Source organism: Oncorhynchus gorbuscha, linkage group LG10 (genome assembly GCF_021184085.1).
Source record: "Oncorhynchus gorbuscha isolate QuinsamMale2020 ecotype Even-year linkage group LG10, OgorEven_v1.0, whole genome shotgun sequence".
NCBI classification, from domain to species: Eukaryota; Metazoa; Chordata; class Actinopteri; order Salmoniformes; family Salmonidae; genus Oncorhynchus; species Oncorhynchus gorbuscha.
The window spans coordinates 97478728-97504026 of NC_060182.1; the positions used below are offsets into that span (position 1 = coordinate 97478728).

Below are 25299 nucleotides of genomic sequence, written 5' to 3' on the forward strand. Positions count from 1 at the left end.
CAGATTGGAAACATTTGTTGTGATATTGTGTATAAAGACAGACACAACTTTACAATTTAAAATGACTGAAATGGTATAAAATTCTATGTATTGTTAGTTTGGGATTTTGTCTAGACCTATATAACTAAGACTATTTTCGAAGTAAGAGAACATTTATCCTTAAACGTTTAATCTGTTATGTACAGTTTTACTACAAGATATGAATTGCCACAATGTTTGTTCTTCAAAGTATGTATTTTATTAAAATACATACTATTATTATTACAAAAATGAAGTTCTAAGCTAACATACGGAGTTGTTTTAAGTTAGCTAAATGATCCTTGGTATGACTATTTGACTTTGAATGTTAAGACCCCTTAAGGTGTCGACGAATAGAAAAACCTTATTAGATTAAACATTAAATTTAGCATTACTGCTATTAGCCCATAGAAACACATTGAATAACAGATAGTCCTTACTGCTATTAGCCCATAGAAACACATTGAATAACAGATAGTCCTCACTGCTATTAGCCCATAGAAACACATTGAATAACAGATAGTCCTTACTGCTATTAGCCCATAGAAACACATTGAATAACAGATAGTCCTTACTGCTATTAGCCCATAGAAACACATTGAATAACAGATAGTCCTTACTGCTATTAACCAATAGAAACACATTGAATAACAGAGAGTCCTTACTGCTATTAGCCCATAGAAACACATTGAATAACAGATAGTCCTTACTGCTGTTAGCCGATAGAAACACATTGAATAACAGATAGTCCTTACTGCTATTAGCCCATAGAAACACATTGAATAACAGATAGTCCTTACTGCTATTAGCCCATTGAATAACAGATAGTCCTTACTGCTGTTAGCCCATAGAAACACATTGAATAACAGATAGTCCTTACTGCTATTAGCCCATAGAAACACATTGAATAACAGATAGTCCTTACTGCTGTTAGCCGATAGAAACACATTGAATAACAGATAGTCCTTACTGCTATTAGCCCATAGAAACACATTGAATAACAGATAGTCCTTACTGCTATTAGCCCATTGAATAACAGATAGTCCTTACTGCTGTTAGCCCATAGAAACACATTGAATAACAGATAGTCCTTACTGCTATTAGCCCATTGAATAACAGATAGTCCTTACTGCTGTTAGCCCATAGAAACACATTGAATAACAGACAGTCCTTACTGCTATTAGCCCATTGAATAACAGATAGTCCTTACTGCTGTTAGCCAATAGAAACACATTGAATAACAGATAGTCCTTACTGCTATTAACCAATAGAAACACATTGAATAACAGAGAGTCCTTACTGCTATTAGCCCATAGAAACACATTGAATAACAGATAGTCCTTACTGCTATTAGCCCATAGAAACACATTGAATAACAGATAGTCCTTACTGCTATTAGCCCATAGAAACACATTGAATAACAGATAGTCCTTACTGCTATTAGCCCATAGAAACACATTGAATAACAGATAGTCCTTACTGCTATTAGCCCATAGAAACACATTGAATAACAGATAGTCCTTACTGCTATTAGCCCATAGAAACACATTGAATAACAGACAGTCCTTACTGCTATTAGCCCATAGAAAGACATTGAATAACAGACAGTCCTTACTGCTATTAGCCCATAGAAACACATTGAATAACAGACAGTCCTTACTGCTATTAGCCAATAGAAACACATTGAATAACAGAGAGTCCTTACTGCTATTAGCCAATAGAAACACATTGAATAACAGAGAGTCCTTACTGCTATTAGCCCATAGAAACACATTGAATAACAGAGAGTCCTTACTGCTATTAGCCCATAGAAACACATTGAATAACAGAGAGTCCTTACTGCTATTAGCCAATAGAAACACATTGAATAACAGATAGTCCTTACTGCTATTAGCCAATAGAAACACATTGAATAACAGAGAGTCCTTACTGCTATTAGCCAATAGAAACACATTGAATAACAGATAGTCCTTACTGCTATTAGCCCATAGAAACACATTGAATAACAGATAGTCCTTACTGCTATTAGCCCATAGAAACACATTGAATAACAGAGAGTCCTTACTGCTATTAGCCCATTGAATAACAGATAGTCCTTACTGCTATTAGCCCATTGAATAACAGATAGTCCTTACTGCTATTAGCCCATTGAATAACAGATAGTCCTTACTGCTATTAGCCCATTGAATAACAGATAGTCCTTACTGCTGTTAGCCGATAGAAACACATTGAATAACAGACAGTCCTTACTGCTATTAGCCCATTGAATAACAGATAGTCCTTACTGCTGTTAGCCCATAGAAACACATTGAATAACAGATAGTCCTTACTGCTGTTAGCCGATAGAAACACATTGAATAACAGATAGTCCTTACTGCTATTAGCCCATAGAAACACATTGAATAACAGAGAGTCCTTACTGCTGTTAGCCCATAGAAACACATTGAATAACAGATAGTCCTTACTGCTATTAGCCCATTGAATAACAGAGAGTCCTTACTGCTGTTAGCCCATAGAAACACATTGAATAACAGATAGTCCTTACTGCTGTTAGCCGATAGAAACACATTGAATAATACAAAATGATAACCAACCCTGGATTGCTGATGCTACATGTATTGGACATTGAGAGGCTTTGAAGCCTCTGGTCGGGCCATATTGGCACTCCGCCATAGGAATTAATAGAACTGTGCAGTATCAATTAAAATGTTTCAAGGACAAAATTACATGTAATTAAAAGGGCAGGGCGCTGGACATCTGCTACATTGCCATGCTGGCATTGTTCGCTCTCTTTTCATGTCCTGACAGTGAGTAAGTAGCTGTGATTGTTTTATCAGTTATCTGGCGTAGGCAACGGTCAGACTGGCCTGTGAGTTTGGAGTCAATACACCGTCAAATAGAGAACTGCAATGGTCATTCTCTCATTTCTGATCTGTGGTCATAACGGTGGGTAAAATGAGTACTGACGCCTATAAATCATTGATAATCACTAACACGAATCAACATGTGTCACCAATTCAAGCGGGCTCGGCCAACATTAGCCTAAACTCAATAACAGTCATTTATAGTGATGAAAATAAATGCTTACTGACCGATCTTGCAGTTCACCGCACTTCAAACCAATCTGTTGACATTCTGCGAGGGCCACGGACACGGCTTTCCCCGATTTCAGTGGGTGAATGAGCAGCTGTGACACAACTCCCACACGGACAACTTTCTCCGGCTTGAGAAAATACTTATACCCAAGTCCCAGTCCGACAACAGTAAGACCAGCACCTCCAGCTAACAGCAGGACTTTCCTATTCTCTGTTAACGCATTAATTAACACTTCTTTAAAATACATCTTTACTTTTCAAACGGCTCAGATGGACATTGAACCGGAGATAGTTTCGCATTGAACGTGTTAGTGAAGGGGCTGTTCTATGATAAGGTCAGATAAACAGGACGAGTTCCCGGGTCCTGAATTTATGAATGGATTTTATTGAAGGTGCTGAAGGTGGAAGACTTTCAGGTCGTTATCGTAACATTATTTGCAGGCCAATTTGTCCACAAGAATTCTACATATACACAGTGGTGTAAACATTTACATTTAAGTCATTTAGCAGACGCTCTTATCCAGAGCGACTTACAAACTTAAGTAAAAAATACTTTAAAGTCAAATCCAATAATTATTGTATTTGTCACATGCAGATGTTAATAATGCTAGTGTAGCGAAATGCTTGCGTTTCTAGTTCCGACAATGCAGTAATAACCAACGAGTAATCTAACCGAACAATTCCAAAACTACTGTCCTATACACACAAGTGTAAAGGGATACAGAATATGTACATAAAGATATATGAATGAGTGATGGTACAGAGCGGCATAGGCAAGATGCAGTAGATAGTATCGAGTACAGTATATACATATGAGATGAGTATGTAAACAAAGTGGCATAGTTTAAGTGGCTGGTGATACATGTATTACATAAAGATGTAGTAGATGGTATCGAGTACAGTATATACATATGAGATGAGTATGTAAACAAAGTGGCATAGTTTAAGTGGCTGGTGATACATGTATTACATAAAGATGTAGTAGATGGTATCGAGTACAGTATATACATATGAGATGAGTATGTAAACAAAGTGGCATAGTTTAAGTGGCTGGTGATACATGTATTACATAAAGATGTAGTAGATGGTATTGAGTACAGTATATACATATGAGATGAGTATGTAAACAAAGTGGCATAGTTAAAGTGGCTAGTGATACATGTATTACATAAGGATGCAGTAGATGATATAGAGGACAGTATATACGTATACATATGAGATGAGTAATGTAGGGTATGTAAACATTATATTAAGTGGCATTGTTTAAAGTGGCGAGTGATACATTTATTTTACATACATTTCCATTATTAAAGTGGCTGGAGTTGGGTCAGTGTCAATGACAGTGTGTTGGCAGCAGCCACTCAATGTTAGTGATGGCTGTTTAACAGTCTGATGGCCTTGAGATAGAAGCTGTTTTTCAGTCTCTCAGTCCCAGCTTTGATGCACCTGTACTGACCTCACCTTCTGGATGATAGCGGGGTGAACAGGCAGTGGCACGGGTGGTTGATGTCCTTGATGATCTTTATGGCCTTCCTGTAACATCGGGTGGTGTAGGTGTCCTGGAGGGCAGGTAGTTTGCCCCCGGTGATGCGTTGTGCCGACCTCACTACCCTCTGGAGAGCCTTACGGTTGTGGGCGGAGCAGTTGCCGTACCAGGCGGTGATACAGCCCGACAGGATGCTCTCAATTGTGCATCTGTAGAAGTTTGTGAGTGCTTTTGGTGACAAGCCAAATTTCTTCAGCCTCCTGAGGTTGAAGAGGCGCTGCTGCGCCTTCTTCACGATGCTGTCTTTGTGGGTGGATCAATTCAATTTGTCCGTGATGTGTACGCCGAGGAACTTAAAACTTGCTACCCTCTCCACTACTGTTTCATCGATGTGGATAGGGGGGTGTTCCCTCTGCTGTTTCCTAAAGTCCACAATCATCTCCTTTGTTTTGTTGACGTTGAGTGTGAGGTTATTTTCCTGACACCACACTCCGAGGGCCCTCACCTCCTCCCTGTAGGCCGTCTCGTCGTCGTTGGTAATCAAGCCTACCACTGTAGTGTCGTCCGCAAACTTGATGATTGAGTTGGAGGCGTGCGTGGCCACGCAGTCGTGGGTGAACAGGGAGTACAGGAGAGGGCTCAGAATGCACCCATGTCGGGCCCCAGTGTTGAGGATCAGCGGGTGGAGATGTTGTTGCCTACCCTCACCACCTGGACCTATTTGGGCGGTAAGCAAATTGGAGTGGGTCTAGGGTGTCAGGTAGGGTGGAGGTGATATGGTCTCACTAAACAGAGAACATCCCTGGTCATCTCTACAGCCTCTGATCTGGAGGACTCACTAAACAGAGAACATCCCTGGTCATCCCTACTGCCTCTGATCTGGAGGACTCACTAAACAGAGAACATCCCTGGTCACCTCTACTGCCTCTGATCTGGAGGACTCACTAAACAGAGAACATCCCATGTCATCCATACAGACTCACTAAACAGAGAACCTCTGATCTGGACTGGATCTGGAGGACTCACTAAACAGAGAACATCCCTGGTCATCCCTACTGCCTCTGATCTGGAGGACTCACTAAACAGAGAACATCCCTGGTCATCCCTACTGCCTCTGATCTGGAGGACTCACTAAACAGAGAACATCCCTGGTCATCCCTACTGCCTCTGATCTGGTGGACTCACTAAACACACATGCTTTGTTTGTAAATTGTGTCTGAGTGTGCCTCTGGCTTTACGTAAATAAAAACATTTGAAATTATGTGTACTTTCACTTTTGATACTTAAGTATATGTTAGCAATTACATTTACTTTTGATACTTAAGTATATTTAAAACCAAATACTTTTACTCAAGTAGTATTTTACCGGGTGACTTTCACTTTTACTTGAGTCATTCTATATTAAGGTATTTTTACTTTTACTCAAGTATGACAATTGGTATGCATTGTATTTGCATTGTATTTATACTCTTTAATACAAGTTGCGAAGAAAATACCTAATATGGTCAAGGCAGTGATGAGTAGAAGACTTCCTGTGATGATGTCATCTCTGACCCTCCCAGGAAAACTATTTCTGTCTTTGACATGAATATCAAAAAGTCTGTGGCCAAGCAGAAAACAGCAGATGCTCTCTTCATAGGGAGGCAATACGGGGATTTGTTAAATGGGTCCTCCTTCTGTTGCTGTTTTGTGTGGGAGTGCTTCCCAAGCTACTTTTGACCAGAGAATGGGCACCCTATGCCCTACATAGTACACTACTTTTTGACCAGAGAATGGGCACCCTATGCCCTACATAGTACACTACTTTTTGACCAGAGCCCTATTGAAGCCCTATGGAAGCCTAAATAAGTGCACTATATAGGGAATAGGGTGCCATTTGGGACTGCACATTTGGTTTAATGGCTAAAGGCAGAGTGTAAGGCACACAGCCAGCTCTCTCTATTTGGCTTGATGTTAAAATGGCAAGCAAACCTGATTACCAGGCAAAACCTAAACTGCTCACTACTGTACTGTACGCCTACTATAAGTAATCACAGTAGCCTGGGTACCAGGTAAAACTACAAGCAAATAATTGTTTGTTGAAAATAAAAAGTGACGAAAAATTATTTGTTGGCTACCTCTGATTGTACCCATGTACTGTACCTCTGATTGTATCTATGTACTGTACCTCTGATTGTACCCATGTACTGTACCTCTGATTGTATCTATGTACTGTACCTCTGATTGTACCCATGTACTGTACCTCTGATTGTATCTATGTACTGTACCTCTGATTGTACCCATGTACTGTACCTCTGATTGTATCTATGTACTGTACCTCTGATTATACCCATGTACTGTACCTCTGATTGTATCTATGTACTGTACCTCTGATTGTACCCATGTACTGTACCTCTGATTGTACCCATGTACTGTACCTCTGATTGTACCCATGTACTGTAACTCTGATTGTACCCATGTACTGTAACTCTGATTGTACCCATGTACTGTACCTCTGATTGTACCCATGTACTGTACCTCTGATTGTACCCATGTACTGTACCTCTGATTGTACCCATGTACTGGAACTACTACAATGTACTGTACCTCTGATTGTACCCATGTACTGTACCTCTGATTTTTACATCCAGTTCAATTTGCATTGCTAACATCAGTACCAAGTCTGATTGTACCCATGTACTGTACCTCTGATTGTACCCATGTACTGTACCTCTGATTGGACCTATGTACTGTCACTCTGATTGTACCCATGTACTGTACCTCTGATTCCACCAGTCTGTACTCTGGTACCTATCTGCCACCATTGTACCCATGTACTGTACCTCTGATTGTACCCAGTACTGTACCTCTGATTGTACCCATGTACTGTACCTCTGATGGGACCTATGGTGTACCAGTCCTCTGTACTGGACCTCTGATTGTACCATGTACTGTACCTCTGATTGTACCATGTACTGTACCTCTGATTGACCTATGGTGCCACCAGTCTGTACCTCTCTGGGACCTGCCACCATGTCTGACCACTGATTGGACCTATGGTGCCACCAGTCTGACCTCTGATTGCCACCAGTCTGTACCACTCTGGGACCTTGGTGCCACCAGTCTGACCACTCTGGGACCTTGGTGCCACCAGTCTGAACACTCTGGGATTGGTGTCACCAGTCTGACCACTCTGGGACCTATGGTGTCACCAGTCTGACCACTCTGGGACCTATAGTGCCACCAGTCTGTTTTCTCTGGGAAAACTGATGGTGCCACCAGTCTGACCACTCTGGGACCTATGGTGCCACCAGTCTGACCACTATGGGACCTATGGTGCCACCAGTCTGACCACTCTGGGACCTGCCACCAGTCTGACCACTCTGGGACCTGCCACCAGTCTGACCACTCTGGGACCTATGGTGCCACCAGTCTGACCACTATGGGACCTATGGTGCCACCAGTCTGACCACTCTGGGACCTATGGTGCCACCAGTCTGACCTCTCTGGGACCTGCCACCAGTCTGACCACTCTGGGACCTATGGTGCCACCAGTCTGACCACTCTGGGACCTATGGTGCCACCAGTCTGACCACTATGGGACCTATGGTGCCACCAGTCTGACCACTCTGGGACCTATGGTGCCACCAGTCTGACCACTCTGGGACCTATGGTGTCACCAGTCTGACCACTCTGGGACCTATGGTGCCACCAGTCTGACCACTCTGGGACCTGCCACCAGTCTGACCACTCTGGGACCTATGGTGTCACCAGTCTGACCACTCTGGGACCTATGGTGCCACCAGTCTGACCACTCTGGGACCTATGGTGCCACCAGTCTGACCACTCTGGGACCTATGGTGCCACCAGTCTGACCACTCTGGGACCTATGGTGTCACCAGTCTGACCACTCTGGGACCTATGGTGTCACCAGTCTGACCACTCTGGGACCCATGGTGTCACCAGTCTGACCACTCTGGGACCTATGGTGTCACCAGTCTGACCACTCTGGGACCTATGGTGCCACCAGTCTGACCACTCTGGGACCTATGGTGTCACCAGTCTGACCACTCTGGGACCTATGGTGCCACCAGTCTGACCACTCTGGGACCTATGGTGCCACCAGTCTGACCACTCTGGGACCTATGGTGCCACCAGTCTGACCACTCTGGGACCTATGGTGCCACCAGTCTGACCACTCTGGGACCTATAGTGCCACCAGTCTGACCACCCTGGGACCTATGGTGCCACCAGTCTGACCGCTCTGGGACCTACCACCAGTCTGACCACTCTGGGACCTATGGTGCCACCAGTCTGACCACTCTGGGACCTGCCACCAGTCTGACCACTCTGGGACCTATGGTGCCACCAGTCTGACCACTCTGGGACCTATAGTGCCACCAGTCTGACCACTATGGGACCTATGGTGTCACCAGTCTGACCACTCTGGGACCTATGGTGCCACCAGTCTGACCACTCTGGGACCTATGGTGCCACCAGTCTGACCACTCTGGGACCTATGGTGCCACCAGTCTGACCACTCTGGGACCTATGGTGCCACCAGTCTGACCACTATGGGACCTATGGTGCCACCAGTCTGACCACTCTGGGACCTATGGTGCCACCAGTCTGACCACTATGGGACCTATGGTGCCACCAGTCTGACCACTCTGGGACCTATGGTGCCACCAGTCTGACCACTCTGGGACCTATGGTGCCACCAGTCTGACCACTCTGGGACCTATGGTGCCACCAGTCTGACCACTATGGGACCTATGGTGCCACCAGTCTGACCACTCTGGGACCTATGGTGCCACCAGTCTGACCACTCTGGGACCTATGGTGTCACCAGTCTGACCACTATGGGACCTATGGTGCCACCAGTCTGACCACTCTGGGACCTATGGTGCCACCAGTCTGACCACTCTGGGACCTATGGTGCCACCAGTCTGACCACTCTGGGACCTATGGTGCCACCAGTCTGACCACTCTGGGACCTATGGTGCCACCAGTCTGACCACTCTGGGACCTATGGTGCCACCAGTCTGACCACTCTGGGACCTATGGTGCCACCAGTCTGACCACTCTGGGACCTATGGTGCCACCAGTCTGACCACTCTGGGACCTGCCACCAGTCTGAACACTCTGGGACCTATGGTGTCACCAGTCTGACCACTCTGGGACCTATGGTGCCACCAGTCTGACCACTCTGGGACCTGCCACCAGTCTGACCACTCTGGGACCTATGGTGTCACCAGTCTGACCACTCTGGGACCTATGGTGCCACCAGTCTGACCACTCTGGGACCTATGGTGTCACCAGTCTGACCACTCTGGGACCTATGGTGTCACCAGTCTGACCACTCTGGGACCTATGGTGTCACCAGTCTGACCACTCTGGGACCTATGGTGCCACCAGTCTGACCACTCTGGGACCTGCCACCAGTCTGACCACTCTGGGACCTATGGTGTCACCAGTCTGACCACTCTGGGACCTATGGTGCCACCAGTCTGACCACTCTGGGACCTATGGTGTCACCAGTCTGACCACTCTGGGACCTATGGTGTCACCAGTCTGACCACTCTGGGACCTATGGTGTCACCAGTCTGACCACTCTGGGACCTGCCACCAGTCTGACCACTCTGGGACCTATGGTGCCACCAGTCTGAACACTCTGGGACCTATGGTGTCACCAGTCTGACCACTCTGGGACCTATGGTGTCACCAGTCTGACCACTCTGGGACCTGCCACCAGTCTGACCACTCTGGGACCTATGGTGTCACCAGTCTGACCACTCTGGGACCTATGGTGCCACCAGTCTGACCACTCTGGGACCTGCCACCAGTCTGACCACTCTGGGACCTATGGTGCCACCAGTCTGACCACTCTGGGACCTATGGTGCCACCAGTCTGACCACTCTGGGACCTATGGTGTCACCAGTCTGACCACTCTGGGACCTGCCACCAGTCTGACCACTCTGGGACCTATGGTGTCACCAGTCTGACCACTCTGGGACCTGCCACCAGTCTGACCACTCTGGGACCTGCCACCAGTCTGACCACTCTGGGACCTATGGTGCCACCAGTCTGACCACTCTGGGACCTATGGTGTCACCAGTCTGACCACTCTGGGACCTATGGTGCCACCAGTCTGACCACTCTGGGACCTATGGTGTCACCAGTCTGACCACTCTGGGACCTATGGTGCCACCAGTCTGACCACTCTGGGACCTGCCACCAGTCTGACCACTCTGGGACCTATGGTGTCACCAGTCTGACCACTCTGGGACCTATGGTGCCACCAGTCTGACCACTCTGGGACCTGCCACCAGTCTGACCACTCTGGGACCTATGGTGCCACCAGTCTGACCACTCTGGGACCTATAGTGCCACCAGTCTGACCACTCTGGGACCTATGGTGCCACCAGTCTGACCACTCTGGGACCTGCCACCAGTCTGACCACTCTGGGACCTATGGTGCCACCAGTCTGACCACTCTGGGACCTATGGTGCCACCAGTCTGACCACTATGGGACCTATGGTGCCACCAGTCTGACCACTCTGGGACCTATGGTGCCACCAGTCTGACCACTCTGGGACCTATGGTGTCACCAGTCTGACCACTCTGGGACCTATGGTGCCACCAGTCTGACCACTCTGGGACTTATGGTGTCACCAGTCTGACCACTCTGGGACCTATGGTGCCACCAGTCTGACCACTCTGGGACCTATGGTGTCACCAGTCTGACCACTCTGGGACCTATGGTGCCACCAGTCTGACCACTCTGGGACCTGCCAAGTCTGACCTCTCTGGGACCTGCCACCAGTCTGAACACTATGGGACAATCATGGTGTCACCAGTCTGACCACTATGGGACCTATGGTGTCACCAGTCTGACCTTCTGGGACCTTGGATGGACCACCAGTCTGACCACTCTGGGACCTATGGTGTCACCAGTCTGACCACTCTGGGACCTATGGTGCCACCAGTCTGACCAGTCCTGGGACCTGCATGGTGTCACCAGTCTGACCACTCTGGGACCTCATGGTGTCACCAGTCTGACCGCTCTGGGACCTATGGTGTCACCAGTCTGACCACTCTGGGACCTATGGTGTCACCAGTCTGACCACTCTGGGACCTGCCACCAGTCTGACCTCTCATGGGACCTGCCACCAGTCTGACCACTCTGGGACCTATGTGTCACCAGTCCTCCACTCTGGGACCATGGTGTCACCAGTCTGACCACTCTGGGACCATGCCACCAGTCTGACCTCTCTGGGACCTATGGTGTCACCAGTCTGACCACTCTGGGACCTATGGTGCCACCAGTCTGACCAGTTGGGACCTGGCCACCAGTCTGACCACTCTGGGACCTATGGTGCCACCAGTCTGACCACTCTGGGACCTAGTAGTGCCACCATGACCACTCTGGGACCTATTGCCACCAGTCTGACCGCTCTGGGACCTACCACCAGTCTGACCACTCTGGGACCTATGGTGCCACCAGTCTGACCACTATGGGACCTATGGTGCCACCAGTCTGACCACTCTGGGACCTATGGTGCCACCAGTCTGACCACTCTGGGACCTATGGTGTCACCAGTCTGACCACTCTGGGACCTATGGTGCCACCAGTCTGACCAATGCTGGGACCTATGGTGTCACCAGTCTGACCACTCTGGGACCTATGGTGCCACCAGTCTGACCACTCTGGGACCTATGGTGCCACCAGTCTGACCACTCTGGGACCTGAAACCAGTCTGACCTCTCTGGGACCTATGGTGCCACCAGTCTGACTCTGGGACCTATGGTGTCACCAGTCTGACCAGATGGGACCTAAGCCACCAGTCTGACCACTATGCAGGGACCTGCCACCAGTCTGACCTCTCTGGGACCTATGGTGCCACCAGTCTGACCTCTCTGGGACCTATGGTGCCACCAGTCTGACCACTCTGGGATAGCTGGTGTCACCAGTCTGACCTCTCTGGGACCTATGGTGTCACCCGTCTGACCGCTCTGGGAGAAGAATTAGAGAAACTTCCCTATACCCAAGAAGACTGATCTCTGCTGTCACCAGTCTGACCTCTCTGGGACTTATGGTGTCACCAGTCTGACCACTCTGGGACCTATGGTGCCACCAGTCTGACCACTCTGGGACCTGCCATTCTGACCACTCTGGGACCTGCCACCAGTCTGAATACTTCTGGGATGCCACCAGTCGGACCACTTGGGACCGATGGTGTCACCAGTCTGACCACTCTGGGACCTATGGTGTCATTATGGGGTCTGATGTCATTCTGGGACCTATGGATGTCACCAGTCTGACCACTCTGGGACCTGTCATTATGACCACTCTGGGATGGTGCCACCAGGGGACCACTTGGGACCTGCCACCATTCTGACCATCTGGGACCTGCCACCATCGGACCATCTGGGACCTATGGTGCCACCAGTCTGACCACTCTGGGACCTATGGTGTCACCAGTCTGACCACTCTGGGACCTGCCACCAGTCTGACCACTATGGGGACCTGCCACCAGTCTGACCACTCTGGGACCTATAGTGCCACCAGTCTGACCACTCTGGGACCTGCCACCAGTCTGACCACTCTGGGACCTGCCACCAGTCTGACCACTCTGGGACCTATGGTGTCACCAGTCTGACCACTCTGGGACCTGCCACCAGTCTGACCACTCTGGGACCTGCCACCAGTCTGACCACTCTGGGACCTATGGTGCCACCAGTCTGACCACCTGGGACCTATAGTGCCACCAGTCTGACCACTCTGGGACCTGCCACCAGTCTGACCACTCTGGGACCTGCCACCAGTCTGACCACTCTGGGACCTATGGTGTCACCAGTCTGACCACTCTGGGACCTGCCACCAGTCTGACCACTTTGGGACCAATGGTGTCACCAGTCTGACCACTCTGGGACCTATGGTGTCACCAGTCTGACCACTCTGGGACCTGCCACCAGTCTGACCACTAAACTGGGACCTCTGGTGCCACCAGTCTGACCACTCTGGGACCTATGGTGCCACCAGTCTGACCATAATGTGACCAAGCTGGGACCTGCCACCAGTCTGACCACTCTGATTGTGCCACCATGTCTGTACCATCTGATTTCCTCTCCAAGCACTGTGAGTACACCTCTGATTTACTGTATGTTGAGTCAATCTGATTCAAACACAATCATGTTATTACACATCAGTGATTTTACCCATGGACTGGACTCTGATTGTACCACATTCTTATCTTTGATTGTCTAACTGTGTAGTGTGTTTTGTTATTCTGTTTGTCTTCCCAGTCAAGTCCTGTCCTCTGATTGTCAATGTACTGAACACCTGAAACTCATGCCTCATACCCTCATTCAATCATGTACTGTGATCCCTGATTTACCCAACACTGTACCTCTGAGTACCCTCATTCTCTTATTCCCCATGTACTGTACCTCTAAATTAATTACTCCATTTTTGAAACTCTGATTGTACCAATGTACTGTACCTCTGATTGTCCCCCATGTCCTCCTCCTGATTGTCCCCCATCCTCCTCCTCTGATTGTACCCATGGGTCCCCCATCCTCTGATTGTCCCATGTACTGTCCCCATCCTGATTTCCTGGTCACCAGCCTCTGATTGTACAATGGCCAGACGGTACCACTGATTGTAGGCACATGTACTGTACCTCTGAGTTTGTAAAAGGCACTGTACCTCTGATTCATCATGAAACAAGATTCTCTCTGATTGAAACCATGACTGAACTCTGATTGGCCTGAATGTACTGTCACCTCTGATTGAAACTATGTACAATCCCTGATTGAAGCATGTACTGTAATGCTCTGATTTTCAGCGGCAGGTTCTGGAGACTGATTGGATCAAGCGAAAGATGATCTGAGCAAAGTACAGACTGATCCTCTGATGGAAACTTGCTCCAGAGCACTGGACCTCTGATTGTTCACTTCCAGCAGGACAATGACTCTGATTGCACACAGCCAAGACAATCTGATTGTACCCATGACAAGTACATGTACTGTACCTCTGAATGTCCTTGAGTGGCCCAACCAGAGCCTCTGATTGAACCTGATGAACATCTCTGATTGTACTATGTACTGTGCAGCAACCTCTGATCCAACCTGACAGAACTTGTATCTCTGATTGTATCTATGAAACTGTCCCCTCTGATTGTATCTATGTACTGTACCTCTGAAGACTGGATGCTGTAATCTCTGATTGTCAACAAAGTACTGAGTAAAGGTTCTGAATACTTATGTAAATCTGATTTTCCGGGGTGTTTTTTAAAATATGATTGTAAAAAGTCTAAAAACCTTTTTCTGATTGTACCCATGTACTGTACCTCTGATTGTGATGTCATTATCTGATTGTGACCCATTACTGTATTCTGATTGTACCCATTATGTACCTCTGATTGTGATGTCTGTACCTCTGATTGTGATGTCATTATGTATTCTGATTGTATTATGGTGTATTCTGATTGTATTATGGGGTATTGTGATGTCATTGTGGGGTATTGTGATGTCATTCTGATTGTGATGTCATGTACTGTGATGTCATTCTGATTGTGATGTCATTATGTACTGTACCTCTGATTGTAGGGGAAAAACAATTTACTCCTTTTAGAATGTGGCTGTAATGCAACAAAATATGGAAATAGTCAAAGGGTCTGTACCTCTTTGATGCTCTATCTATGTACTGTACAATCAGCAACATAAAAAAAGACTGTCCTGATTGTATCTATGTACTGTACCTCTGATTGATCTATGTACTGTACCTCTGATGTAATATCATCTACTGTACCTCTGATTTCCCAGGGAAACCTCTGATTGTACTGTCCATGAAAACTGTACCTCTGATTGTATCTAGGTACAAAACAGGGATTTGTTGACCCATGTACTGTCATCCTTCTGATTGTGTTTTATGTAGTGTGCTTCAAAATGACACCCATGTACTGTACCTCTGATTGTACCTTTTGTACAGAGCCCTATGCCTTGTACCCTATATAGTACTGATTGTACCTCTGATTTTGACCAGTAGCCCTGATTGTACCCTAAACTGGTCACTACTGATTGTATATGCCATGTACTGTACCTCTGATTGTATCTATGTACAAACTCTGATTGTACCATGTAAGATTACCTCTGATTGTAAATGTATGGAATAATGTGACCTCTGAAAAAAAGCATTTGTACTGGCTACCTCTGATTGTACCCATGTACTGTACCTCTGATTGTACCCATGTACTGTACCTCTGATTGTACCCATGTACTGTACCTCTGATTGTATCTATGTACTGTACCTCTGATTGTATCTATGTACTGTACCTCTGATTGTACCCATGTACTGTACCTCTGATTGTACCCATGTACTGTACCTCTGATTGTACCCATGTACTGTACCTCTGATTGTATCTATGTACTGGAACTAGTATACAAGACGTAACATTTCCTTTACATTACGAGTTCAGAAAAAGCTCTATTTAATCTCTTCGTACCGTTTAAAGCACATAACATACCAGACAGAATACCACAACTCATAAACTGTATATCCAATGTTGTTTTACTTCAGATTAGGATTCCAAAATCTTCCAAACTAAGATTTCTGGGAAACCTGGACATTTTTGGGGGTGGGGGGAGGGAGTTACTGGAACGTTTCAGCGTTAGTCGTGATGCATTGGCACAGGTTGGGTATGATGACACCTCAGAAAAGGGTCTGTTGGAATAGCTAGAAGAGCAGAGTGGGCCTGGCGTCAGTGGTCCTGTGGTGAAACCACCTGTCCTGGTGTAGGACTTGTCACACGCCTTGTTTCGTCACAATGCTGTTGTTTCTGGTGCATTTCAGACCTGGTTTGTACTAATCTCTTGTCGATATAGATTATATATACATACATTTATATATATATACATTATATATACATATAGATTATGTAGTTTGCTGGATATTTGTTGGGTTCTGTGTTGTCAAGATTAGGCACAAATCAAGTCAAATATGGTTAAATAAGAAGAATAACAAGTTAAATATGGTCGTACTTGGTGAATGACCATTGAGAGCGACTTAAAGTTTAAGAAAAAATATGCACAATAAAAGTAATAGCTGGAGAGTTTAAAATAAACATTTTTTATTTTAAATTGAAATTGATTAGACGATCAGAAATAGATGATTGCCTAGCCACAGTGATAACCATTCATAGTGACGGAGCAGAATTATACAGAAAGTGTACACTACACGTGTGCAATGTCCTTAACAATAGATTCAATTCATTAACATTTCTGCGCTACAACAGAGTAAACATACAGTACGTAGAAGTGTTTATTGTTCCACAGTGAAACTGACACCAGTGGGTCGCTACCAGCTTCGCTTCTTCCACTTGTCCACCGTCTCTTTCCTCGGACCAGAGGTGCTTGTCAACGTACCAACCGGTAGTCCTATAGGATCCGATTCGATAGCAGCGTTGGTGACGTTTTTAAGCTAGCTGTGGAGTGAGCTTCGCTTACCGCACGTTCTTGTCTCCGTTACTACAGCCGACGGTCTGTTTCTGTCTGTGCAAGAGGACCAGTGGTGGAAAGTACTTCAGTAGGAAAAAATACTTTAAAGTACTACTTATGTCATTTTTTGGTAGTGTCTGTATTTTTTAATTTACTATTTATATTTCTGGCGATTTTTACTTCACTACATTGCTAATGAAAATAATGTAAACTTTCCCCTGGCACTCAAAAGTACTAGCAGGACAGGAAAATGGTCGAATTCACATACTTATCAAGAGAACATCCCTGGTCATCTCTACTGCCTCTGATCTGGAGGACTCACTAAACAGAGAACATCCCTGGTCATCCCTACTGCCTCTGATCTGGAGGACTCACTAAACAGAGAACATCCCTGGTCATCCCTACTGCCTCTGATCTGGAGGACTCACTAAACAGAGAACATCCCTGGTCCTCCCTACTGCCTCTGATCTGGAGGACTCACTAAACAGAGAACATCCCTGGTCATCCCTACTGCCTCTGATCTGGAGGACTCACTAAACAGAGAACATCCCTGGTCATCCCTACTGCCTCTGATCTGGAGGACTCACTAAACAGAGAACATCCCTGGTCAACCCTGCTGCCTCTGATCTGGAGGACTCACTAAACACAAATGCTTCATTTGTAAATGATGTCTGAGTGTTGGAGTGTTCCCCTGGCTATCTGCAAATGATGTCTGAGTGTTGGAGTGTACCCCTGGCTATCTGTAATGATGTCTGCGTGTCGGAGTGTACCCCTGGCTATCTGTAAATGATGTCTGAGTGTTGGAGTGTTCCCCAGGCTATCTGTAAATGATGTCTGAGTGTTGGAGTGTTCCCCTGGCTATCTGTAAATGATGTCTGAGTGTCGGAGTGGGCCCCTGGCTGTCCACCCCCCCCCCCAAAAAAATGTGTGTTGTCTGGTTTGCTTAATATAAGGAATTTGAAATGGTTAACAGTTTTCCATTTACTTTTGATACTTAAGTATATTTAAAACCAAATACTTTTGGGCTTTAGTCTAATGTAGTATTTTACTGGGTGACTTTTACTTGAGTCATTTTCTATTAAGATATCTTTACTTTTCCTCAAGTAGAACAATGTAGTACTTTTCCACCACTGAAAAGGACTGCAGTGATTTTACCTAAACAGCCTGAGATTACAAGGTCTTTAATCATAACATAGCATCTCTTCTCCAGTCTTTACAGTGAGAGCAGAAACCTCTTCTCCAGTCTTTACAGTGAGAGCAGACACTTCTTCTCCAGTCTTTACAGTGAGAGCAGACACTTCTTCTCCAGTCTTTACAGTGAGAGCAGACACTTCTTCTCCAGTCTTTACAGTGAGAGCAGACACTTCTTCTCCAGTCTTTACAGTGAGAGCAGACACTTCTTCTCCAGTCTTTACAGTGAGAGCAGACACTTCTTCTCCAGTCTTTACAGTGAGAGCAGACACTTCTTCTCCAGTCTTTACAGTCTCTCCAGTCTTTACAGTGAGAGCAGACACTTCTTCTCCAGTCTTTACAGTGAGAGCAGACACTTCTTCTCCAGTCTTTACAGTGAGTGAGCAGACACTTCTTCTCCAGTCTTTACAGTGAGAGCAGACACTTCTTCTCCAGTCTTTACAGTGAGAGCAGACACTTCTTCTCCAGTCTTTACAGTGAGAGCAGACACTTCTTCTCCAGTCTTTACAGTGAGAGCAGACACTTCTTCCAGTCTTTACAGTGAGAGCAGACACTTCTTCTCCAGTCTTTACAGTGAGAGCAGACACTTCTTCTCCAGTCTTTACAGTGAGAGCAGACACCTCTTCTCCAGTCTTTACAATGAGAGCAGACACCTCTTCTCCAGTCTTTACAGTGAGAGCAGACATTTTTTACCATGTGTATATGATCTCTACAGGAACTGAACCGACAACTTCGGTGTGTCTACTACCACGCTCTTGCCAACAGAGCCACACAAGGACCATGATCTTGTAAAATATAACAGAATGAGTCCAGCATTAAAAGCCAGTGTCAGTTTATGCCAAGCTGAACATAAGTGCAAGACTAGGCTATTGATCACAGTGTCTATGGAGATGTACTACAGTAGCCTACTACTGGGACATTCATTAGGGCACACAGTAGCAATACGTTTTGCATGGGAAAACAAGCATTTCTTATTGTCCCAGTCCAGGTGGTCTATCCCAGTTTCAGGTAGTCTATCCCAGTTTCAGGTAGTCTATCCCAGTTTCAGGTGGTCTATCCCAGTTTTAGGTAGTCTATCCCAGTTTCAGGTGGTCTATCCCAGTTTCAGGTGGTCTATCCCAGTTTCAGGTAGTCTATCCCAGTTTCAGGTAGTCTATCCCAGTTTCAGGTAGTCTATCCCAGTTTCAGGTAGTCTATCCCAGTTTAGGTGGTCAATCCCAGTATCAGCTAGTCTATCCCAGTTTCAGGCTGATTTCCTCTGTTTGGTGCGTAAAGGAATCTGACCTGATAACTGAGTCTCGACCAGGGATCTTCAAATCCCAGCCTGGTGGAATCACCCACCTGGTGTCCCAGGTCTAAATGATTCCCTGATTAGAGTGGAATCACCCACCTGGTGTCCCAGGTCTAAATGATTCCCTAATTAGAGTGGAATGACCCACCTGGTGTCCCAGGTCTAAATGATTCCCTGATTAGAGGGGAATGACCCACCTGGTGTCCCAGGTCTAAATGATTCCCTGATTAGAAGGGAAGAATTCAAATCAGCAGTGGAACTGGTTTTGATGTCCCAGATTTGAAATTGGTCTGATCTAGACCGAGCTGCGTCTCTTGGCGAAGGCCCTGAATGGGGTGAGGAAGTTTAAGCCAGAGGCTATGGAACTGATGCACTGGTTAGGGCTGCATACACACCCTGTATCACCTGGCTCACAGTAGTGAGAGGACATCATGTCCCAGTGAGGGGAGAGCATGGTACAGTTCTCTACGTATTGGTCAGAGAAGCCCAGGTCCCGGTTTATAATCATCGGGATGGATCCCTGGCCCTGCAGATTCTCCCTGCTGCGGTACCACAGACACGAACACACTGTCTGGAAGCCCAGCACCTCGTTGTACACATCCTTCGGGCCTCGCTTGGTGCCGCCGGTAGTAGTGGCTAGGGGAGTGGAGGAGGAAGTGGAGGCCGAGACAGAAACAGCAGACAGACCGCCGTCGGCGTTCTTCTCACCCCTCGTGGAGAGGAAGGCTTTCTGCTCGGCGTCGCGCCGTTCGTCCTCTGTGTTCATCATCAGGAACCTCAACACAACCAGGTTGAGGAAGGCGCCGATCACGGTGAGTCCCGTCAAGATGTATACGAAGCAGAAGGCCACGTAGCGCGGGTCGTTCTGCAAGGCGTGGTCCTTCTGCAGCGCCACGTAGTCCCCGAAGCCGATGGTGGTCAGGGTGATGAAGCAGTAGTAGTAGGCGTGGAAGAAGCTCCAGCCCTCGTAGTGGGAGAAGGCTGCCGCCCCGACACACAGCGTTGACATGCAGGAGAAGAAGCCTACGGTCACCATGTTGGCCATGGACACCTCGGTGTGGTGCAGGCCCAGACACTGCTTGACCCGATGGAAAAGGAAACGGACCAGTGTGTTGATGCGTTCTCCCATGCTCTGGAACATGATAAGGGTCAGGGGGATCCCCAGGAGGGCGTAGAACATGCAGAACACCTTCCCTGAGTCCGTGCTGGGTGCAGCATGGCCGTACCCTGGGAGAGGAGAAGGAGAGGAGAAGGAGAGGAGAGGAGTGTAGAGGAGAGGAGAGGAGAGGAGAGGAGAGGAGAGGTCAATCAATGTCCTCATTCTGATTATAAATAGTGGTGGAACACAACAAGGCACAGTGGAATGGCTTACAGTTGGCTAGCGTCATAAATGGCACCCTATTCCCTACATAGTACACTATTTAGACCAGGGCCCTATTCCCTATATAGTACACTACTTTAGACCAGGGCCCTATTCCCGATATAGTACACTACTTTAGACCAGGACCCTATTCCCTATAAAGTACACTACTGTAGACCAGGACCCTATATAGAACACTACTGTTGACCAGGGCCCTATATAGAACACTACTGTTGACCAGGGCCCTATATAGAACACTACTGTAGACCAGGACCCTATATAGAACACTACTGTAGACCAGGACCCTATATAGAACACTACTGTTGACCAGAGCCCTATATAGAACACTACTGTAGACCAGGACCCTATATAGTACACTACTGTTGACCAGGACCCTATTCCCTATAAAGTACACTACTGTAGACCAGGACCCTATATAGAACACTACTGTTGACCAGGGCCCTATATAGAACACTACTGTAGACCAGGACCCTATATAGAACACTACTGTAGACCAGGACCCTATTCCCTATATAGAACACTACTGTAGACCAGGACCCTATATAGAACACTACTGTAGACCAGGACCCTATATAGAACACTACTGTAGACCAGGACCCTATATAGAACACTACTGTAGACCAGGACCCTATATAGAACACTACTGTAGACCAGGACCCTATATAGAACACTACTGTAGACCAGGACCCTATATAGAACACTACTGTAGACCAGGACCCTATATAGAACACTACTGTAAACCAGGACCCTATTCCCTATATAGTACACTACTGTAGACCAGGACCCTATTCCCTAAATAGAACACTACTGTAGACCAGGACCCTATTCCCTATATAGAACACTACTGTTGACCAGGGCCCTATTCCCTATATAGAACACTACTGTTGACCAGGGCCCTATATAGAACACTACTGTTGACCAGGGCCCTATTCCCTATATAGTGCACTACTGTTGACCCGGCTCTGGTAGTAGTGTACTATATTGGGAATAGGGTGCCATTTATAACGCTGCTAGATAGAGCCCCTGAGGAGACGTTAGCGTAGCTTACCTATTGTAGTTATCACAGTGATAGAAACCCCTGAGGAGACGTTAGCGTAGCTTACCTATTGTAGTTATCACAGTGATAGAAACCCCTGATGAGACGTTAGCGTAGCTTACCTATTGTAGTTATCACAGTGATAGAAACCCCTGAGGAGACGTTAGCGTAGCTTACCTATTGTAGTTATCACAGTGATAGGAACCCCTGAGGAGACGTTAGCGTAGCTTACCTATTGTAGTTATCACAGTGATAGAAACCCCCGAGGAGACGTTAGCGTAGCTTACCTATTGTAGTTATCACAGTGATAGAAACCCCCGAGGAGACGTTAGCGTAGCTTACCTATTGTAGTTATCACAGTGATAGAAACCCCCGAGGAGACGTTAGCGTAGCTTACCTATTGTAGTTATCACAGTGATAGGAACCCCTGAGGAGACGTTAGCGTAGCTTACCTATTGTAGTTATCACAGTGATAGGAACCCCTGAGGAGACGTTAGCGTAGCTTACCTATTGTAGTTATCACAGTGATAGAAACCCCTGAGGAGACGTTAGCGTAGCTTACCTATTGTAGTTATCACAGTGATAGGAACCCCTGAGGAGATGTTAGCGTAGCTTACCTATTGTAGTTATCACAGTGATAGGAACCCCCGAGGAGACGTTAGCGTAGCTTACCTATTGTAGTTATCACAGTGATAGGAACCCCTGAGGAGACGTTAGCGTAGCTTACCTATTGTAGTTATCACAGTGATAGGAACCCCTGAGGAGACGTTAGCGTAGCTTACCTATTGTAGTTATCACAGTGATAGGAACCCCTGAGGAGACGTTAGCGTAGCTTACCTATTGTAGTTATCACAGTGATAGGAACCCCGAGGAGACGTTAGCGTAGCTTACCTATTGTAGTTATCACAGTGATAGGAACCCCTGAGGAGACGTTAGCGTAGCTTACCTATTGTAGTTATCACAGTGATAGACCACCAGAGGAGACGTTAGCGTAGCTTACCTATTGTAGTTATCACAGTGATAGGAACCCCCGAGGAGACGTTAGCGTAGCTTACCTATTGTAGTTATCACAGTGATAGAAACCCCTGAGGAGACGTTAGCGTAGCTTACCTATTGTAGTTATCACAGTGATAGGAACCCCTGAGGAGACGTTAGCGTAGCTTACCTATTGTAGTTATCACAGTGATAGAAACCCCTGAGGAGATGTTAGCGTAGCTTACCTATTGTAGTTATCACAGTGATAGGAACCCCGAGGAGACGTTAGCGTAGCTTACCTATTGTAGTTATCACAGTGATAGAAACCCCGAGGAGACGTTAGCGTAGCTTACCTATTGTAGTTATCACAGTGATAGGAACCCCGAGGAGACGTTAGCGTAGCTTACCTATTGTAGTTATCACAGTGATAGAAACCCCTGAGGAGACGTTAGCGTAGCTTACCTATTGTAGTTATCACAGTGATAGAAACCCCTGAGGAGACGTTAGCGTAGCTTACCTATTGTAGTTATCACAGTGATAGAAACCCCCGAGGAGACGTTAGCGTAGCTTACCTATTGTAGTTATCACAGTGATAGAAACCCCTGAGGAGACGTTAGCGTAGCTTACCTATTGTAGTTATCACAGTGATAGGAATCCCCCGAGGAGACGTTAGCGTAGCTTACCTATTGTAGTTATCACAGTGATAGACCACCTGAGGAGACGTTAGCGTAGCTTACCTATTGTAGTTATCACAGTGATAGGAACCCCTGAGGAGACGTTAGCGTAGCTTACCTATTGTAGTTATCACAGTGATAGAAACCCCCGAGGAGACGTTAGCGTAGCTTACCTATTGTAGTTATCACAGTGATAGAAACCCCTGAGGAGACGTTAGCGTAGCTTACCTATTGTAGTTATCACAGTGATAGACCACCTGAGGAGACGTTAGCGTAGCTTACCTATTGTAGTTATCACAGTGATAGGAACCCCTGAGGAGACGTTAGCGTAGCTTACCTATTGTAGTTATCACAGTGATAGGAACCCCTGAGGAGACGTTAGCGTAGCTTACCTATTGTAGTTATCACAGTGATAGGAACCCCTGAGGAGACGTTAGCGTAGCTTACCTATTGTAGTTATCACAGTGATAGGAACCCCCGAGGAGACGTTAGCGTAGCTTACCTATTGTAGTTATCACAGTGATAGAAACCCCCGAGGAGACGTTAGCGTAGCTTACCTATTGTAGTTATCACAGTGATAGACCACCTGAGGAGACGTTAGCGTAGCTTACCTATTGTAGTTATCACAGTGATAGGAACCCCTGAGGAGACGTTAGCGTAGCTTACCTATTGTAGTTATCACAGTGATAGGAACCCCCGAGGAGACGTTAGCGTAGCTTACCTATTGTAGTTATCACAGTGATAGAAACCCCTGAGGAGACGTTAGCGTAGCTTACCTATTGTAGTTATCACAGTGATAGGAACCCCCGAGGAGACGTTAGCGTAGCTTACCTATTGTAGTTATCACAGTGATAGGAACCCCCGAGGAGACGTTAGCGTAGCTTACCTATTGTAGTTATCACAGTGATAGGAACCCCCGAGGAGACGTTAGCGTAGCTTACCTATTGTAGTTATCACAGTGATAGCGAAGTAGAAAGACCCGGCGAACTTCCACTGCACCCCGGCTTTGTGCGGTTTCAGTTGCAGCATCACGACTTCGAGCTCGTCAAAGTTCACTTTGGTCAAGTTGTATTTTCGTATTAACTCCCACTTCCTCTCGTCCAGCTTTCTCTTTTGGCTTCTCTCTTGTTTCGACTCCAGAGTGTCGAAGACTGCTGCCCCGACCAGCAGGTAGGTAAAGATGCTCATGATGAGAACGAGGGTACGTACGTTCTGTTTCTTCATTACGATTTGGAGAGTTTAGTTTCCTTGGAGACAGACAGGCTCTCGTCTTATTAAAACATCTACTAGGTTTTTTAACTTCCTCCTTTAACGGACTCTGTGGTCGTAGAAAACCTTCACGATCCTTTTCAGGGCACCACTCCCACGGCGGAGTGGGATGTCTGTTCTTTCGGCAGCATCCCCACGGCTCAGTGGGATGTCTTTCCCTATTTGGTCATCTTGTCAGGAGCATATGGATCTAGCTCTGTTCCAGGGTGTTACTAGGAGCATATGTGTAGCTCTGGTCCAGGGTGTTACTAGGCTCATATCTATGTAGCTCTGGTCCAGGGTGTTACTAGGAGCATATCTATGTAGCTCTGGTCCAGGGTGTTAATAGGAGCATGTGGATGTAGCTCTGGTCTAGGGTGTTACTAGGAGCATATATGTAGCTCTGGTCCAGGGTGTTACTA

At 46.6% G+C, this 25299-nt stretch overlaps 2 protein-coding genes across 10 annotated transcripts in view; one reads left to right on the top strand and one right to left on the bottom strand.

Annotated features, from left to right (window-relative positions):
* Window positions 1-25299, top strand: part of LOC124046819 (dynactin subunit 1-like) — an 808447-nt gene that overhangs the window by 76497 nt on the left and 706651 nt on the right. The window lies entirely within an intron of this gene.
* kcnk3b (potassium channel, subfamily K, member 3b) lies at window positions 18819-24976 on the bottom strand. Its single transcript, XM_046367606.1, has 2 exons — window positions 24571-24976; window positions 18819-20790 (listed from the first exon to the last, which is right to left on the bottom strand). Exons 1-2 carry the CDS (start codon window positions 24851-24853, stop codon window positions 19859-19861), a joined length of 1215 nt encoding a protein of 404 aa, XP_046223562.1. The 5' UTR covers window positions 24854-24976; the 3' UTR covers window positions 18819-19858.

Coding starts and splice junctions, on each gene's coding strand:
- kcnk3b (XM_046367606.1), bottom strand. CDS start 24,853: ATGAAGAAACAGAACGTACGTACCCTCGTTCTCATCATGAGCATCTTT. Junction 20,791..24,570: donor CACTGTGATAACTACAATAG/GTAAGCTACGCT, acceptor CTCCTCTCCCAG/GGTACGGCCATGCTGCACCC.